The sequence below is a fragment of the Vicia villosa genome, linkage group LG1 (assembly GCF_029867415.1).
Source record: "Vicia villosa cultivar HV-30 ecotype Madison, WI linkage group LG1, Vvil1.0, whole genome shotgun sequence".
Classification (NCBI taxonomy): domain Eukaryota; kingdom Viridiplantae; phylum Streptophyta; class Magnoliopsida; order Fabales; family Fabaceae; genus Vicia; species Vicia villosa.
Window position 1 is genome coordinate 97,197,635 of NC_081180.1, and position 19,713 is coordinate 97,217,347.

Below are 19,713 nucleotides of genomic sequence, written 5' to 3' on the forward strand. Positions count from 1 at the left end.
TTTAGGTTATCGTAGCAACAAAAAATAAACTATGCTCCTGCCTGAAAGATATAGAGTAAAAAAACAAAGTGAGTTATAACTCAACATTTATTTATTTTCCATTATAATATTTTTTTTAATAATTACATTAAAAAAAATGTTAGAAGTTTGTGATTCCTTGTTCGATATATTATATGAATTGAGAACTATTTTATTTCAGTAAAAGAACGTTTTTTTTTATAAGGAAACACAAACAAAATCTACTCTTCAAATAAAAGAGATATATATTTTCAAATTAAATAAACTAAATTGATAGGTAAACAAAATCTACTCAAATCAAATAAATAAAATTGATAGAATGTAAATAAAATCTACTCAAATCAAGGAGATATATACTGAAACAAAATATCTGGTAAAATAAAATTTAACTGATATCAATAATGAATAATTAAGATAAAAATTAAGATAAAAATAATAATGATAATATGACTGCAAAAAGACTTACTTTGGCAGAAATTACTCAGAACTTGAATTGATATTCTTGAATAGAACGTATGGAAATTCATAGAATTATCTTCAATATATATACTAACATCATCATGCTTTACGAACCAACCAATGTGTCCTTTGGGAATTTTGTTTCCTTTCTTAGAATTCTACCAACCGTCACAACGTTTAAATTTAAAATTTTGTTTGCATTTAAAGATTTAATAAAAGCGGAAAATTTACATTTTTCATTTCACTATTTTTCATAATAAATTTAAAAATTTTAAGTGCAATTTTTTTATATAGAAAGTATTAAAATTATTTGTAATATAATTTTGGAAACTAAAAATTGCTTATTTTTTTGGGGACAGAAAAGAACAATTAATAATTTTGTAAATGTAAATTTTTTTACACTATCAATGTATCTAGCCACTCAATTATATTATTTTTTAAAAAATGAAAATAAAAGTCAAACAATTCTAACAAATTAAAGGTTGTGATCCAATTAAATTCTTAATAATTCTGTAAGTAAAAAAAAATATTTTAATCTATTTTAAAGGGAATTTTTTGAGCAAGTATTAAGATACACATTCTAACACATTCTTTTTTTTTATTGAAAGTTAAATTTAACTCACTAATGATAAATAATAAATAAAATTATAAATAGAGACAGATAATGAATAAAAAAATTTTAAATTAAAAGATAAATTCATATAAAATATAGAAAAATTAAACTAGTAAAAATTTATATAAATATATAAAAATCTATATTAAATAAAATAAAATGTATATGAAAATAATGTAACTTGATTCATAAAATTGACGTCCTCACTTGGTATGATAGAGAATCTAAATTATTAAACTTTGATTCTCGTAACTTATTTCATTAAACATGTGTTCTTACAAACTAATTGATTCTTGTACTCTACTAGATTAAACATATACTCAGTATTTACAATCGAAAAAAATTCAACTTTAAACTATCGGATTTGTGATAAGAAAACAATTATACTTGTGATAATAGCTCGAACATACAAACCATTAAAGCAGGTTTTGCACAAACCAGATTTAGTAAGACGAGTGAGGAAAGAGTCGGTCAAAATATTTGGGTTCGATATCTCATTTGAGCCTACAACAAACTTAAAGCTTAAATCTTTTCAAATCTCATCACAGAAATGACGCCAGTCACTTAAGAACCATTCACAAAGTGGACCGTCTTCACAGACGAGTCGTGAAATAATAGACGAATTATCGTGGGGGCTCATCCTTGAGAGAGATTAAGGATTGTTAGTAGAAATATCCTCACGTTTCAAATTTCCTACCACTATGTTCGTATTCAATTATAGGAGTAAGGCTGTACAAAAGAAACATGTCCACCATTTTGTTAAAATGTATAGAAGAAGAGAAATCCGGAAATTTTCTTGTTAAAGTACATGAAGGTATATCGAGGCAACATCTAGGAGGAAAAGCCATTGCCACAAAGATTCTCAAGGCCGATTACTTTTGGCCTTCAATGGTTCAAAAAGTCAACAATTAGAGCAAAAAATGTGAACAATCTCAGAAGCATGGTGACATTCATATCACCCTGCCATTCAATCTCAACATGTTAACTGGACCATGGACATTCTCCCAATGGGGCATAAATATCCTTGGCCTTTTTACACTGGCTTTGGAGTAACTAAATTTGTTATTATAGCTATAAACTATTTTTTCCAAATGGATTGATGCAGAAGCCTTAGCAAAGATCACAATGACTCTCCCTGTATCTACAATTACTACGGAAAGATTTTTTTCGACAATAAAAATTATCAAGACAAGATTGAGAAACAAAATGGAAGTTGATTTTCTAGGAGATAGCATGGCGGTTAACATCGAAAGAGAAATTGCTGCAAGTATTGATTTCGAGACTATTATTGGTGATTTCAAGCTACTCAAAAACTGTAGAGCATTACTTTATGTATTTTTATGCAATAATTTTTAATTATTTCATGTTCAACTTTATGTTTATTACAATTTAGATATTTTATATACATTATGGTATGAATAATTGATTTATAAATTATAGTTTAATTTATCAGCCACCCCATAAAATTTATTCTGGTTCCGCCACTGCATATACATTATAGAGACAATGATATGTTATCCCATACACCCAGGTATACTATAAATTATAGTATACATGATTATTTAAAAAAAATTATTGAATAGTTAATTAAGGAATATTTCAATTAATATAAAGATTAAAATTAGTAACCGGTCTGATTTTTGATTTGTTAACAAATGTCAACATAAATTGACAAAATTATTTTTCGTTAAATGTCATAAGTATGCATATTTAGAGGGCCTCTTAGCACGATAAGAATGAGAGATTATGAACACCAAAAACTTCTACTAATACGTCGTAAGTATACATAGTTAGAGAGGTAACTATGGATCCTAAATAATGGTACACAATATTATTTTATTGAGCATTCTATGGATCCTAGCATATTTATATGATTTAAACAGAGCTTTAAAAAACTACCTATATTACTTTTTATTCCGTATATTTATTCTCACACACGCCTTTATTACATGTAAAGGCATGAAAGATCATGTGAAATAAAAAAATTTGATAAATCAATTTCGACGGTAAAAATTACAAATATTGAACCTAACAATAAATTAAATTTGTAAAAAAGATAAATGCATTCACAACCTATCATGATTTACTTTCAATAGATTTTTTTAATCTACATGTTCGTTCCAATCAACCATAACTATTATACCAAAAAATGGTAAAAGCTTAATACCAATCATTTAAAAATATATGATAATTTAGATTTATTTCAACTTCTTATAGACAACAAATTCATAAATTAATCTTTTATAAATCAATTGAATAAACTATGAGAAAATATAATAATAATAATAATAATAATAATAATAATAATAATAATAATAAAAATAATAATAATAATAATAATAATAATAATAATGAAAAGAACAAACAATAAAAATAAGAAATTGATAATTAAACAGAGAATAATCTCATACAGTTGTTACAATTTTTTTTAATAATTCCACTAAGATTAGAGTCTGTAGTCTCTCACAAACCCAATCAAACAATAACAAATTAAATTAATCTCATTCTTTTACAATTACTCGTATATAATTTAGGACTAATTAAATCGACCTTGCGCTTACGCCTAACGTATACATTGATAATTGGAGGTCTACGAACAATGAGGTCCATTCCTGCTGTTGGTGAATAGTTTTTCTCATAATATACTAGAGAAGTATGTTGTTTACCTTCAAGCTTCTCAAATATATGAGTAATTAAATGGTCAAACCAGGTTAGCTTATTGTTTGTTATTTCTTCATTCTTTTCCGCCCTGATAGGATGCATAAAACTAGGTGTCATCCCAATAACAATAAGTTTGGTCCATGACTTCTTCACGCCGATTTCACCTAAAATTGATATGTGAAGTGTAGTCGTAGACTTATGATATGATATTAAGCCAATGAACTTTTGTAACACAATCAGTTGTATCCCTTCTCCTTCCCGATCAAAAGTGTCATCCATGTAAGGTATATATGTTTTTTTGAAGACTTCATTGTTTAAATAAAATGATATTAAACATAGTCTATCTTTATAACCTTTAAAACGTACAGACAACCAATGACATGTTCCGTCGGTGTAGACATAGAGATCCTGACGATCCGAATAAGAAGCAGGCATCTTAAATTTAAGTTCACTCCAACAATTATTTCTTAAGCTATATATCTCCCAAAAGATGTGTAGATAATGAGTTAGAGGAATTTGTACACAACGAACCACCTTATAGTCATTGTTAACTTGGTCATAACCAAATCCATGAACATAAAACTCTGGCCATTCATCATCATGGGGAGAAGATTCAATGAGACGTGACACACACAAGCTGGGAGGAATGATCTTGAATTCTTCGGTGGTTGGGTTCCACAATACAACTGTAACACCCATATATAAATACATGCATCAAATCATATAAGTATACATGAATCCAAGTATTTGGTACTGAAATACCAATAAGTTCCTAGACAACACATTATACATATTAATGCCCAAATACTAAAGTTCTACACAATGGCATAATATATACAAGATGTTCAAAATAAAAAGCTAAGAACTAGATCAAACAATGATCTCAAAAGAATTCCACAACGGAAGCTTCGCCACATCCAAAATAAGAACAAGGAATAAGGAAATCAAACTTCTTTCTCCTTACCCTTCGCGGAACCTGTAGTACCTGAAATCAATATATAATGGGGTGAGATATAAAATCCCAGTGAGTTCCCTATCCTATGGATCCTCTCGGCTTTACACGGTTCTAGCCTATCACTCTCAAATCAAGACAAGGAACTAGACCTTGAGTTCACACACTAACATTATATGGAATCATACTTAGAGTTCAACAACTCAACACAAGATTATTAATCGGAAACCAATACCAAGGCATCCCCATATTCCCGTCCCCTTCTACGTCTAGGAGGTGGCACGAGTCATGAATCCTTTGGAAAAATCTTGACATACGAAATGGATTCGGACTCATGAGCCTTTCCCCATGAATCGTCACTTCACATGGCCCGTACACCATCACAAGTCTCTACCCGTAGGTTCCATTCGTACACAAAAGCGGGAATCAAACCTGCCAAGATTATGTGCCTTTCTGCACGGTGAATGCCTGTTAGCATTCAAAGGAAAAATAAAGAGTAAAGAAAAATACTACGGTTCCGATTAATACATCAACAATGGTGATCGCTTCCGCAAACCACTAGGCCTGTTAGCCTTTCCTCATAAGATTCCAACACGTATGTCCATATAATGTTTCATCCTAGGTTTCTTTGTTAAGCTACACAACCTAACAATTCCTAGTTTTCCTCACTTATGCTTTATTCACATAACAATGTAGTTATTTAACCCTCTTGATATAAACACATATAACAAGGTATACTAATCCACCTGCAATAGAACTCAGTAACAATTATAGAGTACACAAGCATCATACTAAAAGCATAACGTTCTCAAGAATTCGAACGAAAACCAACCCAAGTACTCAAGCCATTCCCGATTCTCGATTAAATAATTCTCCCTTTGTTCCCAAAACCTATACTACTAGAAAGTACACGCTTCTAGCTTCCTATCACTTCGAACGGTGATTAAAACAGAGTTATGGTTCAAAAGTTATGCTTGAAACAATTTCCATTAAGTTAAGAAAAAAATTGGTTAAGGAAGCTTCAGTTCGCGCCGCGCAACAACTAGGTCGCGCCGCGAACCCTATGGCAGAAGCAAACCACTATAATTTCTAACACTGTTCGCGCCGCTAACTAATCTACGCGCCGCGAACCCTATGGCAGAAGCAAAACTCTAAAGATTTCCAACTGTTCGCGCCGCGACACCCAGTACGCGCCGCGTGCTGAAGGCAGAAGCAGAACCCCTAAAACCTGCATAGTTTGCGCCGCGCAGCCCCGTTCGCGCCGCGAAGCGCGCGAGAACTCAGTTCTCAGCTCTGCCTCATACACAGATCCATGGTTCAAAACCATCTAAATCCTTTCACACCTGTTCCAGATCATAATAAGGCATAGATACAACCTATAGATGATATATTTATGGATTGTAAACACTTATTCATAATCATAGATGAATTCGATCCAAAACCTAGATTTCCTCTATAAAATCCCTAAATCAAAACTTATGATTTCTCATCCACAATCAAAGTTATGAGTTTCTAACTAGAACCCACCTCGATTAAGAGTCGTTGATGTCGAAGATGAGTTGATTCGGCGAAGAAATGGTGAAGATCCAAGCTTTTCTCCTCTTTCTCCTTTGCTCTTCCTTCTCTCTACTTCTTCTCTCTAACTTTCTCTTTTTGGTGAAGAATGAAGAAGAAAACAAAAGGAAAGGATATAAGGAAAAATATCTCTAAGTTAACACTACTAACTTAATGTCCAAAAGTATCTCTATCGTATCAATTGATAAAACCTCAGTGTCAGTTAATACATTAGAGCATTTAATTAATACGGGGTATTACATCCTCCCCCACTTAAATAGAAATTCGTCCTCGAATTTAAAAATTACCTGAAAAGGTGAGGGTAAGCATCCCGCATTTCCGATTCAAGTTCCCATGTAGCATCGCCCGGATGCGTCACATCCCACTGAACCTTGACAAGAGGAATCTCCTTGTTGCGCAACACTTTAGTCTCTCTTCCTACGATACGGCTCGGTAAGGGTTCAAAGGTCAAATTTGATTCTATCTCAATTGCATCTGGTAACACCGGCTGGAGAGGATCGGGAATAAACTTCCTCAGTTGAGACACGTGGAAAACATCATGCATTTCCGATAGAGAAGGTGGTAAGGCTAAACGGTAAGCTACTTCACCAATCCTCTCTAGAATCTCATACGGCCCCACGTATCTCGGACTTAACTTTCTTGACTTAAACGGTCCTTTCAATCTCAACCTCGGAGTAACTTTCAAAAATACATGGTCACCTTCCATAAACTCCAAAGGCCTCCTACGGTTATCCGCATAACTCTTCTGACGATCCTGTGCTTGTTTAACCTTCTCACGAATCATTCTAATCTTGTCCGTGGTCTCTTGAATAATTTCGGGTCCCAAAATCCTATCATCACCAATTTCTGACCAACACAACGGTGTTCTACATTTTCTCCCATATAATGCCTCATAAGGTGCCATACCGATACTCGCATGGTAACTGTTATTGTAAGCAAATTCAATCAATGGTAAAAGCTCCTTCCAATTTCCTCTACTTTCAAGCACACACGCTCTTAACATATCCTCCAAGGTTTGTATCGTCCGTTCCGTTTGACCATCCGTTTGAGGGTGGTTCGACGTGCTCAAACATAATTTAGATCCCATCGCTTGCTGGAAAGCTCTCCAAAACCTTGAAGTAAACTTTGGATCTCTATCCGACACAATACTAGAGGGTACACCGTGCAACTTCACAATCTCTGCGATAAACAACCGTGCAAGATGACTTGCCTTGTAAGTAGTCTTCACGGCTAAGAAATGTGCAGATTTCGTCAACCGATCTACAATCACCCAAATAGAATCATATCCACCTTGAGTACGAGGTAAACTAACCGCAAAATCCATTGAAATACTATCCCACTTCCATATTGGAATCTCTAGTGGTTGTAACAATCCACCCGGCCTTTGATGTTCAATCTTTACTTGTTGGCACACCGCACACTCTGATACGTACACTGCGACATCTCCTTTCATTCCGGACCACCAATAATCCCCTTTCAAATCTTGGTACATTTTTGAAGAACCCGGATGTATCGTGAAAGCACCCTTGTGAGCTTCATCCAAAATCCTTCTTTTCAATAACGCATCGTCCGGAACACAAATCCTCTGATTAAACATAATCACCCCATCTGTAGCTCGAGTAAAACCTGGTTGAACCAACACCTCTTGTAACTTAGTATCAGACGCTTGTGCTTGTTGGATGTCGTTTCTCAAGGTAGAATTAACATTCAAGTTTCCCATCAATACTCCATTTTGGGTCCAAACAAATTGAAGGTTGAGATCTCGAAATTTCTCCAATAACGCATACTCTGACATCATCAATTCGGCCCTCTTTAACACCTTCCGACTCAAAGCATCCGCCACTTTATTTGCTTTGCCTGGATGATACTTCAAGTCAAAATCATAATCCTTTAAGTATTCCATCCACCGCCTCTGACGCATATTCAACTCCTTCTGGTCGAATAGGTACTTTAAACTCTTGTGGTCGCTGAACATTTCAAAATGAACTCCATACAAGTAATGACGCCACACCTTTAGGGTAAAAACAACCGCAGCCAATTCTAAATCATGAGTTGGATAATTCTCTTCGTGAACCTTTAACTGTCGAGATGTGTATGCTACCACCTGACCATCCTGCATCAATACTCCTCCTAATCCTTTCTTGGAAGCATCGCAAAATACTTCATAGGACTTATTTGGGTCAGGAACGATCAAAACAGGAGCAGTCGTCAATCTTTCCTTCAAGCCCATGAAGCTCTGTTCACACCCCGAATCCCAATCATAAGGACACTCCTTCCGAGTAAGTCTAGTCATTGGTAAAGCCAATTGAGAAAACCCTTTTATAAATCTTCTGTAGTAGCCGGCTAAGCCCAAGAAACTTCGGACTTCTGAGACATTGCTCGGTCTCTCCCAATTAATTACCGCTTCAATTTTCGTCGGGTCCACTGCCACACCTCCTTGAGATATAACATGACCAAGAAATCTTACCTCTGTCATCCAAAACTCACACTTACTTAACTTAGCAAACAATTGATTCTCTTGCAGTACCGACAGAACAATCCTCAGGTGTTCTTCGTGCTCTTGTGGAGTACGAGAATAAATAAGAATGTCATCGATAAAGACTACCACAAATTGATCCAAGTAAGGCTGAAATAACCGATTCATATAATCCATGAAAACAGCTGGAGCATTCGTAACACCGAAAGGCATCACCAAGAATTCGTAATGACCATAACGGGTTCTAAATGCAGTCTTGGGCACATCTGAGCTCTTCACACGGATTTGGTGATAACCTGACCGCAAATCAATCTTCGAGAACACACAGGCTCCTTTCAATTGATCTAACAAGTCGTTTATCCTAGGCAAAGGGTATTTGTTCTTGATGGTGGCCTTATTCAACCGACGATAATCAATACATAGTCTCATCCCACCATCCTTCTTCTTTACTAACAACACTGGAGCTCCCCACGGTGAGACACTAGGTCGCACAAAATGTTTAGCCATCAGTTCTTCCAATTGCCCCTTCAATTCTCTTAATTCAAGTGGTGCCATCCGATACGGAGAAACGGATATAGGAGCCGTTCCCGGTACCAGGTCAATAGAGAATTCCACTTCCCTTTCCGGAGGAAGAGAAGTGACATCCTCGGGAAAAACATCGGAAAATTCTCTAACGACAGCAATTTGTGAAACCTCTAACTTGTCACCCGTCTCCTTAGTGAGAACCAACAGAACAGACTTCTCTTTCTCAAACAAGAAATTAATCATACCTACCGTACCTTCTAGTATAGTAGTCAACACATCCTTCGGAGTAGCTTCTTCAGTTGGAATAATGATTAACTTCTCCTCACACCCAATGAACACCGAATTAGCAGAAAGCCAATCCATTCCCAATACAACGTCTACCTTCTTAAGTGGTAAGCAAACAAGATCAATCTGGAAATTCCTACCACCCACAGATAACACACAATTTTCACACACCAACGGTGTCTCTACCATCTCATCCATAGCAGTAGTAACCGCCATAGGAGGAAATAAAGGAGTAGCTTGCAACCCAAGTCGCTTCATACATTGTAATGACACAAAAGAGTGTGTTGCTCCACAATCAAATAGAACAAAACAAGAATGCCCATTAATGAAACACGTACCCGCAATCAAAGAGTTATCACCCTTGGTCTTCTTAGCATCCAAGGTATAAACTCTACCGGCACCCCTTCCTTGAACTTGATTCCTATTCTGAGGACAATTCCTAGCCATATGCCCTTCTTGATGACAATGAAAACATTTCACCCCTTCAAAGGCACATCTTCCGAGGTGATTCTTACCACAACTACGACACACCGGAGGTGCACTAGACCGAGGACCTTGCACTTGCTTTCCTTTGAAAGCTTGTGGCCTAGGTCGAAATTGTTGGCTTGGCCTTCCTCTTTCATATTGATTCTTCTTCTTCAAATCTTCCTCAGCTTGAACTTTCTTCAAACTAGTCTCGGCCACATAACATTGTCGCAACAACTCCGTATAAGTAGTGAACTCCCTCTGGGACACACTATGTGAGATATCAGCCCTTAAACCAAACAGAAACTGGTCCACCTTCCAACCCTCATCAGGAGCATACGCGGCCTGCCTAGAGTAAGCAGCCAAAATTTCAAACTTCTCAGCATAAGTAGCTACTGACATATTGTCCTGCCTTAACTGCTGGAACTCCAACTCCTTCTTAGTCCTCAGTGAACTAGGAAAGTATTTCTCCATAAAAGTGGTCTTGAAATTCTCCCATTCCTTAGGTACTCCCTGAGTAATCATCAAAGCAGAAGCACCCTTCCACCACCTCATAGCTGGACCTTTCAGCGAATGAGAAGCAAACACTACCTTGTCCTCTTCACTACAATGCACGATCTCAAAGATTCCTTCTACATTGGCCACCCACTCATGCGCCTTTATAGGATCTAATCCACCATGAAATTCCGGAGGATTCATGCGAATGAAATCTCTATAAGTCCCACCTACAGCTTCGGGCACAACCACTGGAGCATTATGACCGCCATTCATCTGTTGCATCATCTGCAGCATGAACTGGTTCTGCTGCTGTTGCATCTGTTGCATGAACTGGGGCCATGGAACATTCGCACCGCCATCCGGTGTATTCACTTGTGGAGGTCGTGTGGGGGGTCGACCACGAGTCCTGCGTCCGTCCGCCATGTTCCTGGAGGTTATCAAAATGGGATTAAGTTGATCAGGCTCAATGCCATAGTCATAACACAACAAAACTCATGGGAACACAACACATCTTGGACAGAAAGAAATACTTATAATATCTCATGGCTAGGTCGAGGATACGACCTGCTCTGATACCAACTGTAACACCCATATATAAATACATGCATCAAATCATATAAGTATACATGAATCCAAGTATTTGGTACTGAAATACCAATAAGTTCCTAGACAGCACATTATACATATTAATGCCCAAATACTAAAGTTCTACACAATGGCATAATATATACAAGATGTTCAAAATAAAAAGCTAAGAACTAGATCAAACAATGATCTCAAAAGAATTCCACAACGGAAGCTTCGCCACATCCAAAATAAGAACAAGGAATAAGGAAATCAAACTTCTTTCTCCTTACCCTTCGCGGAACCTGTAGTACCTGAAATCAATATATAATGGGGTGAGATATAAAATCCCAGTGAGTTCCCTATCCTATGGATCCTCTCGGCTTTACACGGTTCTAGCCTATCACTCTCAAATCAAGACAAGGAACTAGACCTTGAGTTCACACACTAACATTATATGGAATCATACTTAGAGTTCAACAACTCAACACAAGATTATTAATCGGAAACCAATACCAAGGCATCCCCATATTCCCGTCCCCTTCTACGTCTAGGAGGTGGCACGAGTCATGAATCCTTTGGAAAAATCTTGACATACGAAATGGATTCGGACTCATGAGCCTTTCCCCATGAATCGTCACTTCACATGGCCCGTACACCATCACAAGTCTCTACCCGTAGGTTCCATTCGTACACAAAAGCGGGAATCAAACCTGCCAAGATTATGTGCCTTTCTGCACGGTGAATGCCTGTTAGCATTCAAAGGAAAAATAAAGAGTAAAGAAAAATACTACGGTTCCGATTAATACATCAACAATGGTGATCGCTTCCGCAAACCACTAGGCCTGTTAGCCTTTCCTCATAAGATTCCAACACGTATGTCCATATAATGTTTCATCCTAGGTTTCTTTGTTAAGCTACACAACCTAACAATTCCTAGTTTTCCTCACTTATGCTTTATTCACATAACAATGTAGTTATTTAACCCTCTTGATATAAACACATATAACAAGGTATACTAATCCACCTGCAATAGAACTCAGTAACAATTATAGAGTACACAAGCATCATACTAAAAGCATAACGTTCTCAAGAATTCGAACGAAAACCAACCCAAGTACTCAAGCCATTCCCGATTCTCGATTAAATAATTCTCCCTTTGTTCCCAAAACCTATACTACTAGAAAGTACACGCTTCTAGCTTCCTATCACTTCGAACGGTGATTAAAACAGAGTTATGGTTCAAAAGTTATGCTTGAAACAATTTCCATTAAGTTAAGAAAAAAATTGGTTAAGGAAGCTTCAGTTCGCGCCGCGCAACAACTAGGTCGCGCCGCGAACCCTATGGCAGAAGCAAACCACTATAATTTCTAACACTGTTCGCGCCGCTAACTAATCTACGCGCCGCGAACCCTATGGCAGAAGCAAAACTCTAAAGATTTCCAACTGTTCGCGCCGCGACACCCAGTACGCGCCGCGTGCTGAAGGCAGAAGCAGAACCCCTAAAACCTGCATAGTTCGCGCCGTGCAGCCCCGTTCGCGCCGCGAAGCGCGCGAGAACTCAGTTCTCAGCTCTGCCTCATACACAGATCCATGGTTCAAAACCATCTAAATCCTTTCACACCTGTTCCAGATCATAATAAGGCATAGATACAACCTATAGATGATATATTTATGGATTGTAAACACTTATTCATAATCATAGATGAATTCGATCCAAAACCTAGATTTCCTCTATAAAATCCCTAAATCAAAACTTATGATTTCTCATCCACAATCAAAGTTATGAGTTTCTAACTAGAACCCACCTCGATTAAGAGTCGTTGATGTCGAAGATGAGTTGATTCGGCGAAGAAATGGTGAAGATCCAAGCTTTTCTCCTCTTTCTCCTTTGCTCTTCCTTCTCTCTACTTCTTCTCTCTAACTTTCTCTTTTTGGTGAAGAATGAAGAAGAAAACAAAAGGAAAGGATATAAGGAAAAATATCTTTAAGTTAACACTACTAACTTAATGTCCAAAAGTATCTCTATCGTATCAATTGATAAAACCTCAGTGTCAGTTAATACATTAGAGCATTTAATTAATACGGGGTATTACAACAACTCTTTGAGGTTGTGTATATAAAGATTCAATCAGACAAAATGTAACACCCCACACATATTTGTCTAGAATTATATGCATAAAGTATTAAATATGGTTCATAAGACAACAGTTACATAATGTTTGCAGCGGAAAATAGAAGTACATGAATACAAAAGCCGAATGTATCATGGCCAAAATACAAGTACATCATATAAGTACATATACAAAATACATGAACTAGCAAGCACGATAAGAACTAAAAGAAATATCCAAGCATCGCCAAGAGATCTAATCCATCTTTCCCTTACCGCGATCTTGCCTCGAACCACCTGAAAATAAATAATTGGAATGGGATGAGATTACTAAATCTCAGTGAGTCCGCCTATCCTATTAGTCCACTCGGATCTAAAGGGAACATGCAATCAAAACCGAATCCACCATTGATTCGGGGTTATACTCACTTCCGGTACAAGTACGGAGCAACAAGTGACTCGTCCACCATTGGACTTGCCTCAAACAATTATACATTTTAAAGCAACAAGCATGCAAAACCCGCATCCATAACGGGGAATCCAGAAGTAAGTTAATACTACTAGACTAAGTTACTAACACACCCTCGGTGGGTTCACCCATGCCTATTTGTCAAGAGACTTGCACAAGCACCCTGCAAGAATGGTTAAACGGGCTCGCAAAAGCCTACACGGCTGCGAGGAGACCTTGCCTAAGAGGCGACACCGTCCCATTAACCATCTGTACGCACGTGGTGTTAACAGCAAGTGCAACACGCCGTCTCGACGCATGAGCCCATCCGGGTAGGAACCTAATGATGTAGCCTACATGGCATCATTAGAGATGGTTTACCTGTTATGCGTAGGCTTACTTAGCCGCATAACGCCATCATACCGAGCACGCGAGTGTGTATACAGCAAGTGAGTAAAATGCCTCCAGACCCTCACAAGCACACTGCAACAGTAGTTCAGGTATGTGCCTCTGGGATCCATGATCAGGGCAGTCCCACGGACAACTCAAGGACCCATGGTCCGAATCGTAACTTAGTACCCGGTCTACTTCGATTCAGCACACACACACATAAACAAACGCTAAAGCACGCAAACTGACAAACCCGATTATTTAACCGAAACAATGGCATTAATAGAATGATCATATTTCATCATAATATAGTATTCTTACTCCAGCATAACATAGCAGTTAAAAATAGTGAGCTAATTCAGTCTAACTTTACATAATTTGCATAATATCAGTGTCGCACTTTAACTGAAGGTGTGTCAGATATGCCGAAAAATATTATTTAAATACCAAAGCTAATTTTCCTAGATAGTACACTCAATTAGCTTTCTAACGGTACATGGTACGCGTCAAACGGACGTACGAAACGGGAGATATGAATTTCCCAATCTGCTTAATTTTTCCTTCTGCGCCCAGTGTCACCGGTTACACCAGAACCCGTAACCGGTTACAGATACGCCAAAAGCCCATATTCTCAGTTTTTCAACAACGTAACCGGTTACACTGAACCAGAACCATTTTTCTGCGTTTTTAAGGATTCTATGACAGTCCAAAAGTGCTTCTAAAGTCATCCCCTGCATTACTAACCAGATTCCCACGAATTTAAAACATGCATTTTATTCAGAATCATCAACCAACAAGGATTTAAGGCAAAACAACATAATTAGCTTCATTGATCCATTAGTTATCACACAATCCCTAAACCCCCAAATAGAACCCCAACATGCAAAGCTCATGGTTTCTATCTAAGGACTCACCTTAGAGATGAAATCAGATGATGATGATGCTGTAGCAAGATGGAGATGATGACAGGAGCAAAGGTTGGACAGAATCTGATGCATGCAAGGTTGAACAATTGGACCAAGTTTTGAAACTCTTCTCTTCTTCCTCTCTTTCCACGCTTCCTCTCCTCTTTCTCTCCCTCACAAATTCTGTTTTTTGATCAAGAAAGGAATGAGGGATCCAAACATGACTCTATTCTACTTAAGGGCGAAAATACCATTATACCCTTCCTATTGCCACTAATAGGTTTAGTTAGCACTAAAGACCAATTAGTAGAATATACATCATATTTATCCATCTTATTCTATACCAATTTTATTAGTAAACATAAAGATCGAATAAATATAATGTCGGGTATTACACAAAATATGCCTTTAACATTATAAAAGCCAAATATATCAAACTCTTGAATGTTAAATGAAGTTGGAAAATCTAGTTTAGTCTTCTTCTCGAATCTTATACAACCCATTTTCGGATAAATATAACGGTAGAAATGAATCACCAGGATTGTTATATATTACGTTATTCTTGAGCTTGATCATGAAAGATGAATCTAGAGACCATGATTTTTGTAAACAAGAAAATCGATGCAAAGATTTAAGAGGGAGTTTTGATAAAATTGAGAAGGCAGCATCATCAGGTATATAACTTTTAGTCATCTTTTAGGTTATTGTAGCAGCAAAAAATAAACTATGCTCCTGCCTGAAAGATATAGAGTAAAAAAACAAAGTGAGTTATAACTCAACATTTATTTATTTTCCATTATAATATTTTTTTTAATAATTACATTAAAAAAATGTTAGAAGTTTGTGATTCCTTGTTCGATATATTATATGAATTGAGAACTATTTTATTTCAGTAAAAGAACGTTTTTTTTATAAGGAAATACAAACAAAATCTACTCTTCGAATAAAAGAGATATATATTTTCAAATCAAATAAACTAAATTGATAGGTAAACAAAATCTACTCAAATCAAATAAATAAAATTGATAGAATGTAAATAAAATATACTCAAATCAAGGAGATATATACTGAAACAAAATATCTGGTAAAATAAAATTTAACTGATATCAATAATGAATAATTAAGATAAAAGTAATAATGATAATATGACTCCAAAAAGACTTACTTTGGCAGAAATTACTCAGAACTTGAATTGATATTCTTGAATAGAACGTATGGAAATTCATAGAATTATCTTCAATATATATACTAACATCATCATGCTTTACGAACCAACCAATGTGTCCTTTGGGAATTTTGTTTCCTTTCTTAGAATTCTACCAACTGTCACAACGTTTAAATTTAAAATTTTGTTTGCATTTAAAGATTTAATAAAAGCGGAAAATTTACATTTTTCATTTCACTATTTTTCATAATAAATTTAAAAATTTTAAGTGCAATTTTTTTATATAGAAAGTATTAAAATTATTTGTAATATAATTTTGGAAACTAAAAATTGCTTATTTTTATGGGGACCGAAAAGAACAATTAATAATTTTGTAAATGTAAATTTTTTTACACTATCAATGTATCTAGCCACTCAATTATATTATTTTTTAAAAAATGAAAATAAAAGTCAAACAATTCTAACAAATTAAAGGTTGTGATCCAATTAAATTCTTAATAATTCTGTAAGTAAAAAAAAATATTTTAATCTATTTTAAAGGGAATTTTTTGAGCAAGTATTAAGATACACATTCTAACACATTCTTTTTTTTTATTGAAAGTTAAATTTAACTCACTAATAATAAATAATAAATAAAATTATAAATAGAGACAAATAATGAATAAAAAAATTTAAATTAAAAGATTAAATTAATATAAAATATAGAAAAATTAAACTAGTAAAAATTTATATAAATATATAAAAAGCTATATTAAATAAAATAAAATGTATATGAAAATAATGTAACTTGATTCATAAAATTGACGTCCTTACTTGGTATGATAGAGAATCTAAATTATTAAACTTTGATTCTCGTAACTTATTTCATTAAACATGTGTTCTTACAAACTAATTGATTCTTGTACTCTACTAGATTAAACATATACTCAGTATTTACAATCGAAAAAGATTCAACTTTAAACTATCGGATTTGTGATAAGAAAACAATTATACTTGTGATAATAGTTCGAACATACAAACCTTTAAAGCAGGTCTTGCACAAACCAGATTTAGTAAGACGAGTGAGGAAAGAGTCAGTCAAGATATTTGGGTTCGATATCTCATTTGAGCCTACAACAAACTTAAAGCTTAAATCTTTTCAAATCTCATCACAGAAATGGCGCCAGTCACTTAAGAACCATTCACAAAGTGGACCGTCTTCACAGACGAGTCGTGAAATAATAGACGAATTATCGTGGGGGCTCATCCTTGAGAGAGATTAAGGATTGTTAGTAGAAATATCCTCACGTTTCAAATTTCCTACCACTATGTTCGTATTCAATTATAGGAGTAAGGCTGTACAAAACAAACATGTCCATCATTTTGTTAAAATGTATAGAAGAAGAGAAATCCGGAAATTTTCTTGTTAAAGTACATGAAGGTATATCGAGGCAACATCTAGGAGGAAAAGCCATCACCACAAAGATTCTCAAGGCCGATTACTTTTGGCCTTCAATGGTTCAAAAAGTCAACAATTAGAGCAAAAAATGTGAACAATCTCAGAACCATGGTGACATTCATATCACCCTGCCATTCAATCTCAACATGTTAACTGGACCATGGACATTCTCCCAATGGGGCATAAATATCCTTGGCCTTTTTACACTGGCTTTGGAGTAACTAAATTTGTTATTATAGCTATAAACTATTTTTTCCAAATGGATTGATGCAGAAGCCTTAGCAATGATCACAATGACTCTCCCTGTATCTACAATTACTACGGAAAGATTTTTTTCGACAATAAAAATTATCAAGACAAGATTGAGAAACAAAATGGAAGTTGATTTTCTAGGAGATAGCATGGCAGTTAACATTGAAAGAGAAATTGCTGCAAGTACTGATTTCGAGACTATTATTGGTGATTTCAAGCTACTCAAAAACTGTAGAGCATTACTTTATGTATTTTTATGCAATAATTTTTAATTATTTCATGTTCAACTTTATGTTTATTACAATTTAGATATTTTATATACATTATGGTATGGTATGAATATTTGATTTATAAATTATAGTTTAATTTAGAAGCCACCCCATAAAATTTATTCTGGTTCCGCCACTACATATACATTATAGAGACAATGATATGTTATCCCATACACCCAGGTATACTATAAATAATAGTATACATGATTATTTAAAAAAATATTGAATAGTTAATTAAGGAATATTTCAATTAATATAAAGATTAAAATTAGTAACCGGTCTGATTTGTGATTTGTTAACAAATGTCAACATAAATTGACAAAATTATTTTTCGTTAAATGTCATAAGTATGCATATTTAGTGGTCCTCTTAGCACGATAAGAATGAGAGATTATGAGCACCAAAAACTTCTACTAATACGTCGTAAGTATACATAGTTAGAGAGGTAACTATGGATCCTAAATAATGGTACACAATATTATTTTATTGAGCATTCTATGGATCCTAGCATATTTATATGATTTAAATAGAGCTTTAAAAAACTACCTATATTACTTTTTATTCCGTATATTTATTCTCACACACGCCTTTATTACATGTAAAGGCATGAAAGATCATGTGAAATAAAAAAATTTGATAAATCAATTTCGACGGTAAAAATTACAAATATTGAACCTAACAATAAATTAAATTTGTAAAAAAGATAAATGCATTCACAACCTATCATGATTTACTTTCAATAGATTTTTTTAATCTACATGTTCGTTCCAATCAACCATAACTATTATACCAAAAAAATGGTAAAAACTTAATACCAATCATTTAAAAATATATGATAATTTAGATTTATTTCAACTTTTTATAGACAACAAATTCATAAATTAATCTTTTATCAATCAATTGAATAAACTATGAGAAAATATAATAATAATAATAATAATAATAATAATAATAATAATAATAATAATAAAAATAATAATAATAATAATAATAATAATAATAATAATAATAATAATAATAATAATAATAATAATAATAATAATAATGAAAAGAACAAACAATAAAAATAAGAAATTGATAATTAAACAGAGAATAATCTCATACAGTTGTTACAATTTTTTTTAATAATACCACTAAGATTAGAGTCTGTAGTCTCTTACAAACCCAATCAAACAATAACAAATTAAATTAATCTCATTCTTTTACAATTACTCGTATATAATTTAGGACTAATTAAATCGACCTTGCGCTTACGCCTAACGTATACATTGATAATTGGAGGTCTACGAACAATGAGGTCCATTCCTGCTGTTGGTGAATAGTTTTTCTCATAATATACTAGAGAAGTATGTTGTTTACCTTCAAGCTTCTCAAATATATGAGTAATTAAATGGTCAAACCAGGTTAGCTTATTGTTTGTTATTTCTTCATTCTTTTTCGCCCTGATAGGATGCATAAGACTAGGTGTCATCCCAATAACAATAAGTTTGGTCCATGACTTCTTCACGCCGATTTCACCTAAAATTGATATGTGAAGTGTAGTCGTAGACTTATGATATGATATTAAGCCAATGAACTTTTGTAACACAATCAGTTGTATACCTTCTCCTTCCCGATCAAAAGTTTCATCCATGTAAGG

General features: G+C 34.7%; 1 protein-coding gene across 1 annotated transcript; it reads right to left on the bottom strand.

The window, feature by feature from the left end:
- Positions 1-29: 29 nt before the first annotated feature.
- Positions 30-19,707, bottom strand: LOC131649847 (uncharacterized). Its single transcript, XM_058919601.1, has 5 exons — positions 19,677-19,707; positions 19,329-19,592; positions 4,105-4,437; positions 3,641-3,915; positions 30-41 (listed from the first exon to the last, which is right to left on the bottom strand). The coding sequence occupies exons 1-5, from the start codon at positions 19,705-19,707 to the stop codon at positions 30-32; spliced, it is 915 nt and encodes a 304-aa protein (XP_058775584.1).
- Positions 19,708-19,713: the final 6 nt, after the last annotated feature.

Bases quoted from the DNA above. Each gene is read 5' to 3' on its own strand.
- LOC131649847 (XM_058919601.1), bottom strand. From the start codon at position 19,707: ATGGATGAAACTTTTGATCGGGAAGGAGAAG. The intron at 4,438-19,328 runs GTAAGCGCAAGG...TGGGTGTTACAG, and splicing joins TATCAATGTATACGTTAGGC to TTGTATTGTGGAACCCAACC. The intron at 3,916-4,104 runs GTTATAAAGATA...TATCAATTTTAG, and splicing joins GTTGTCTGTACGTTTTAAAG to GTGAAATCGGCGTGAAGAAG.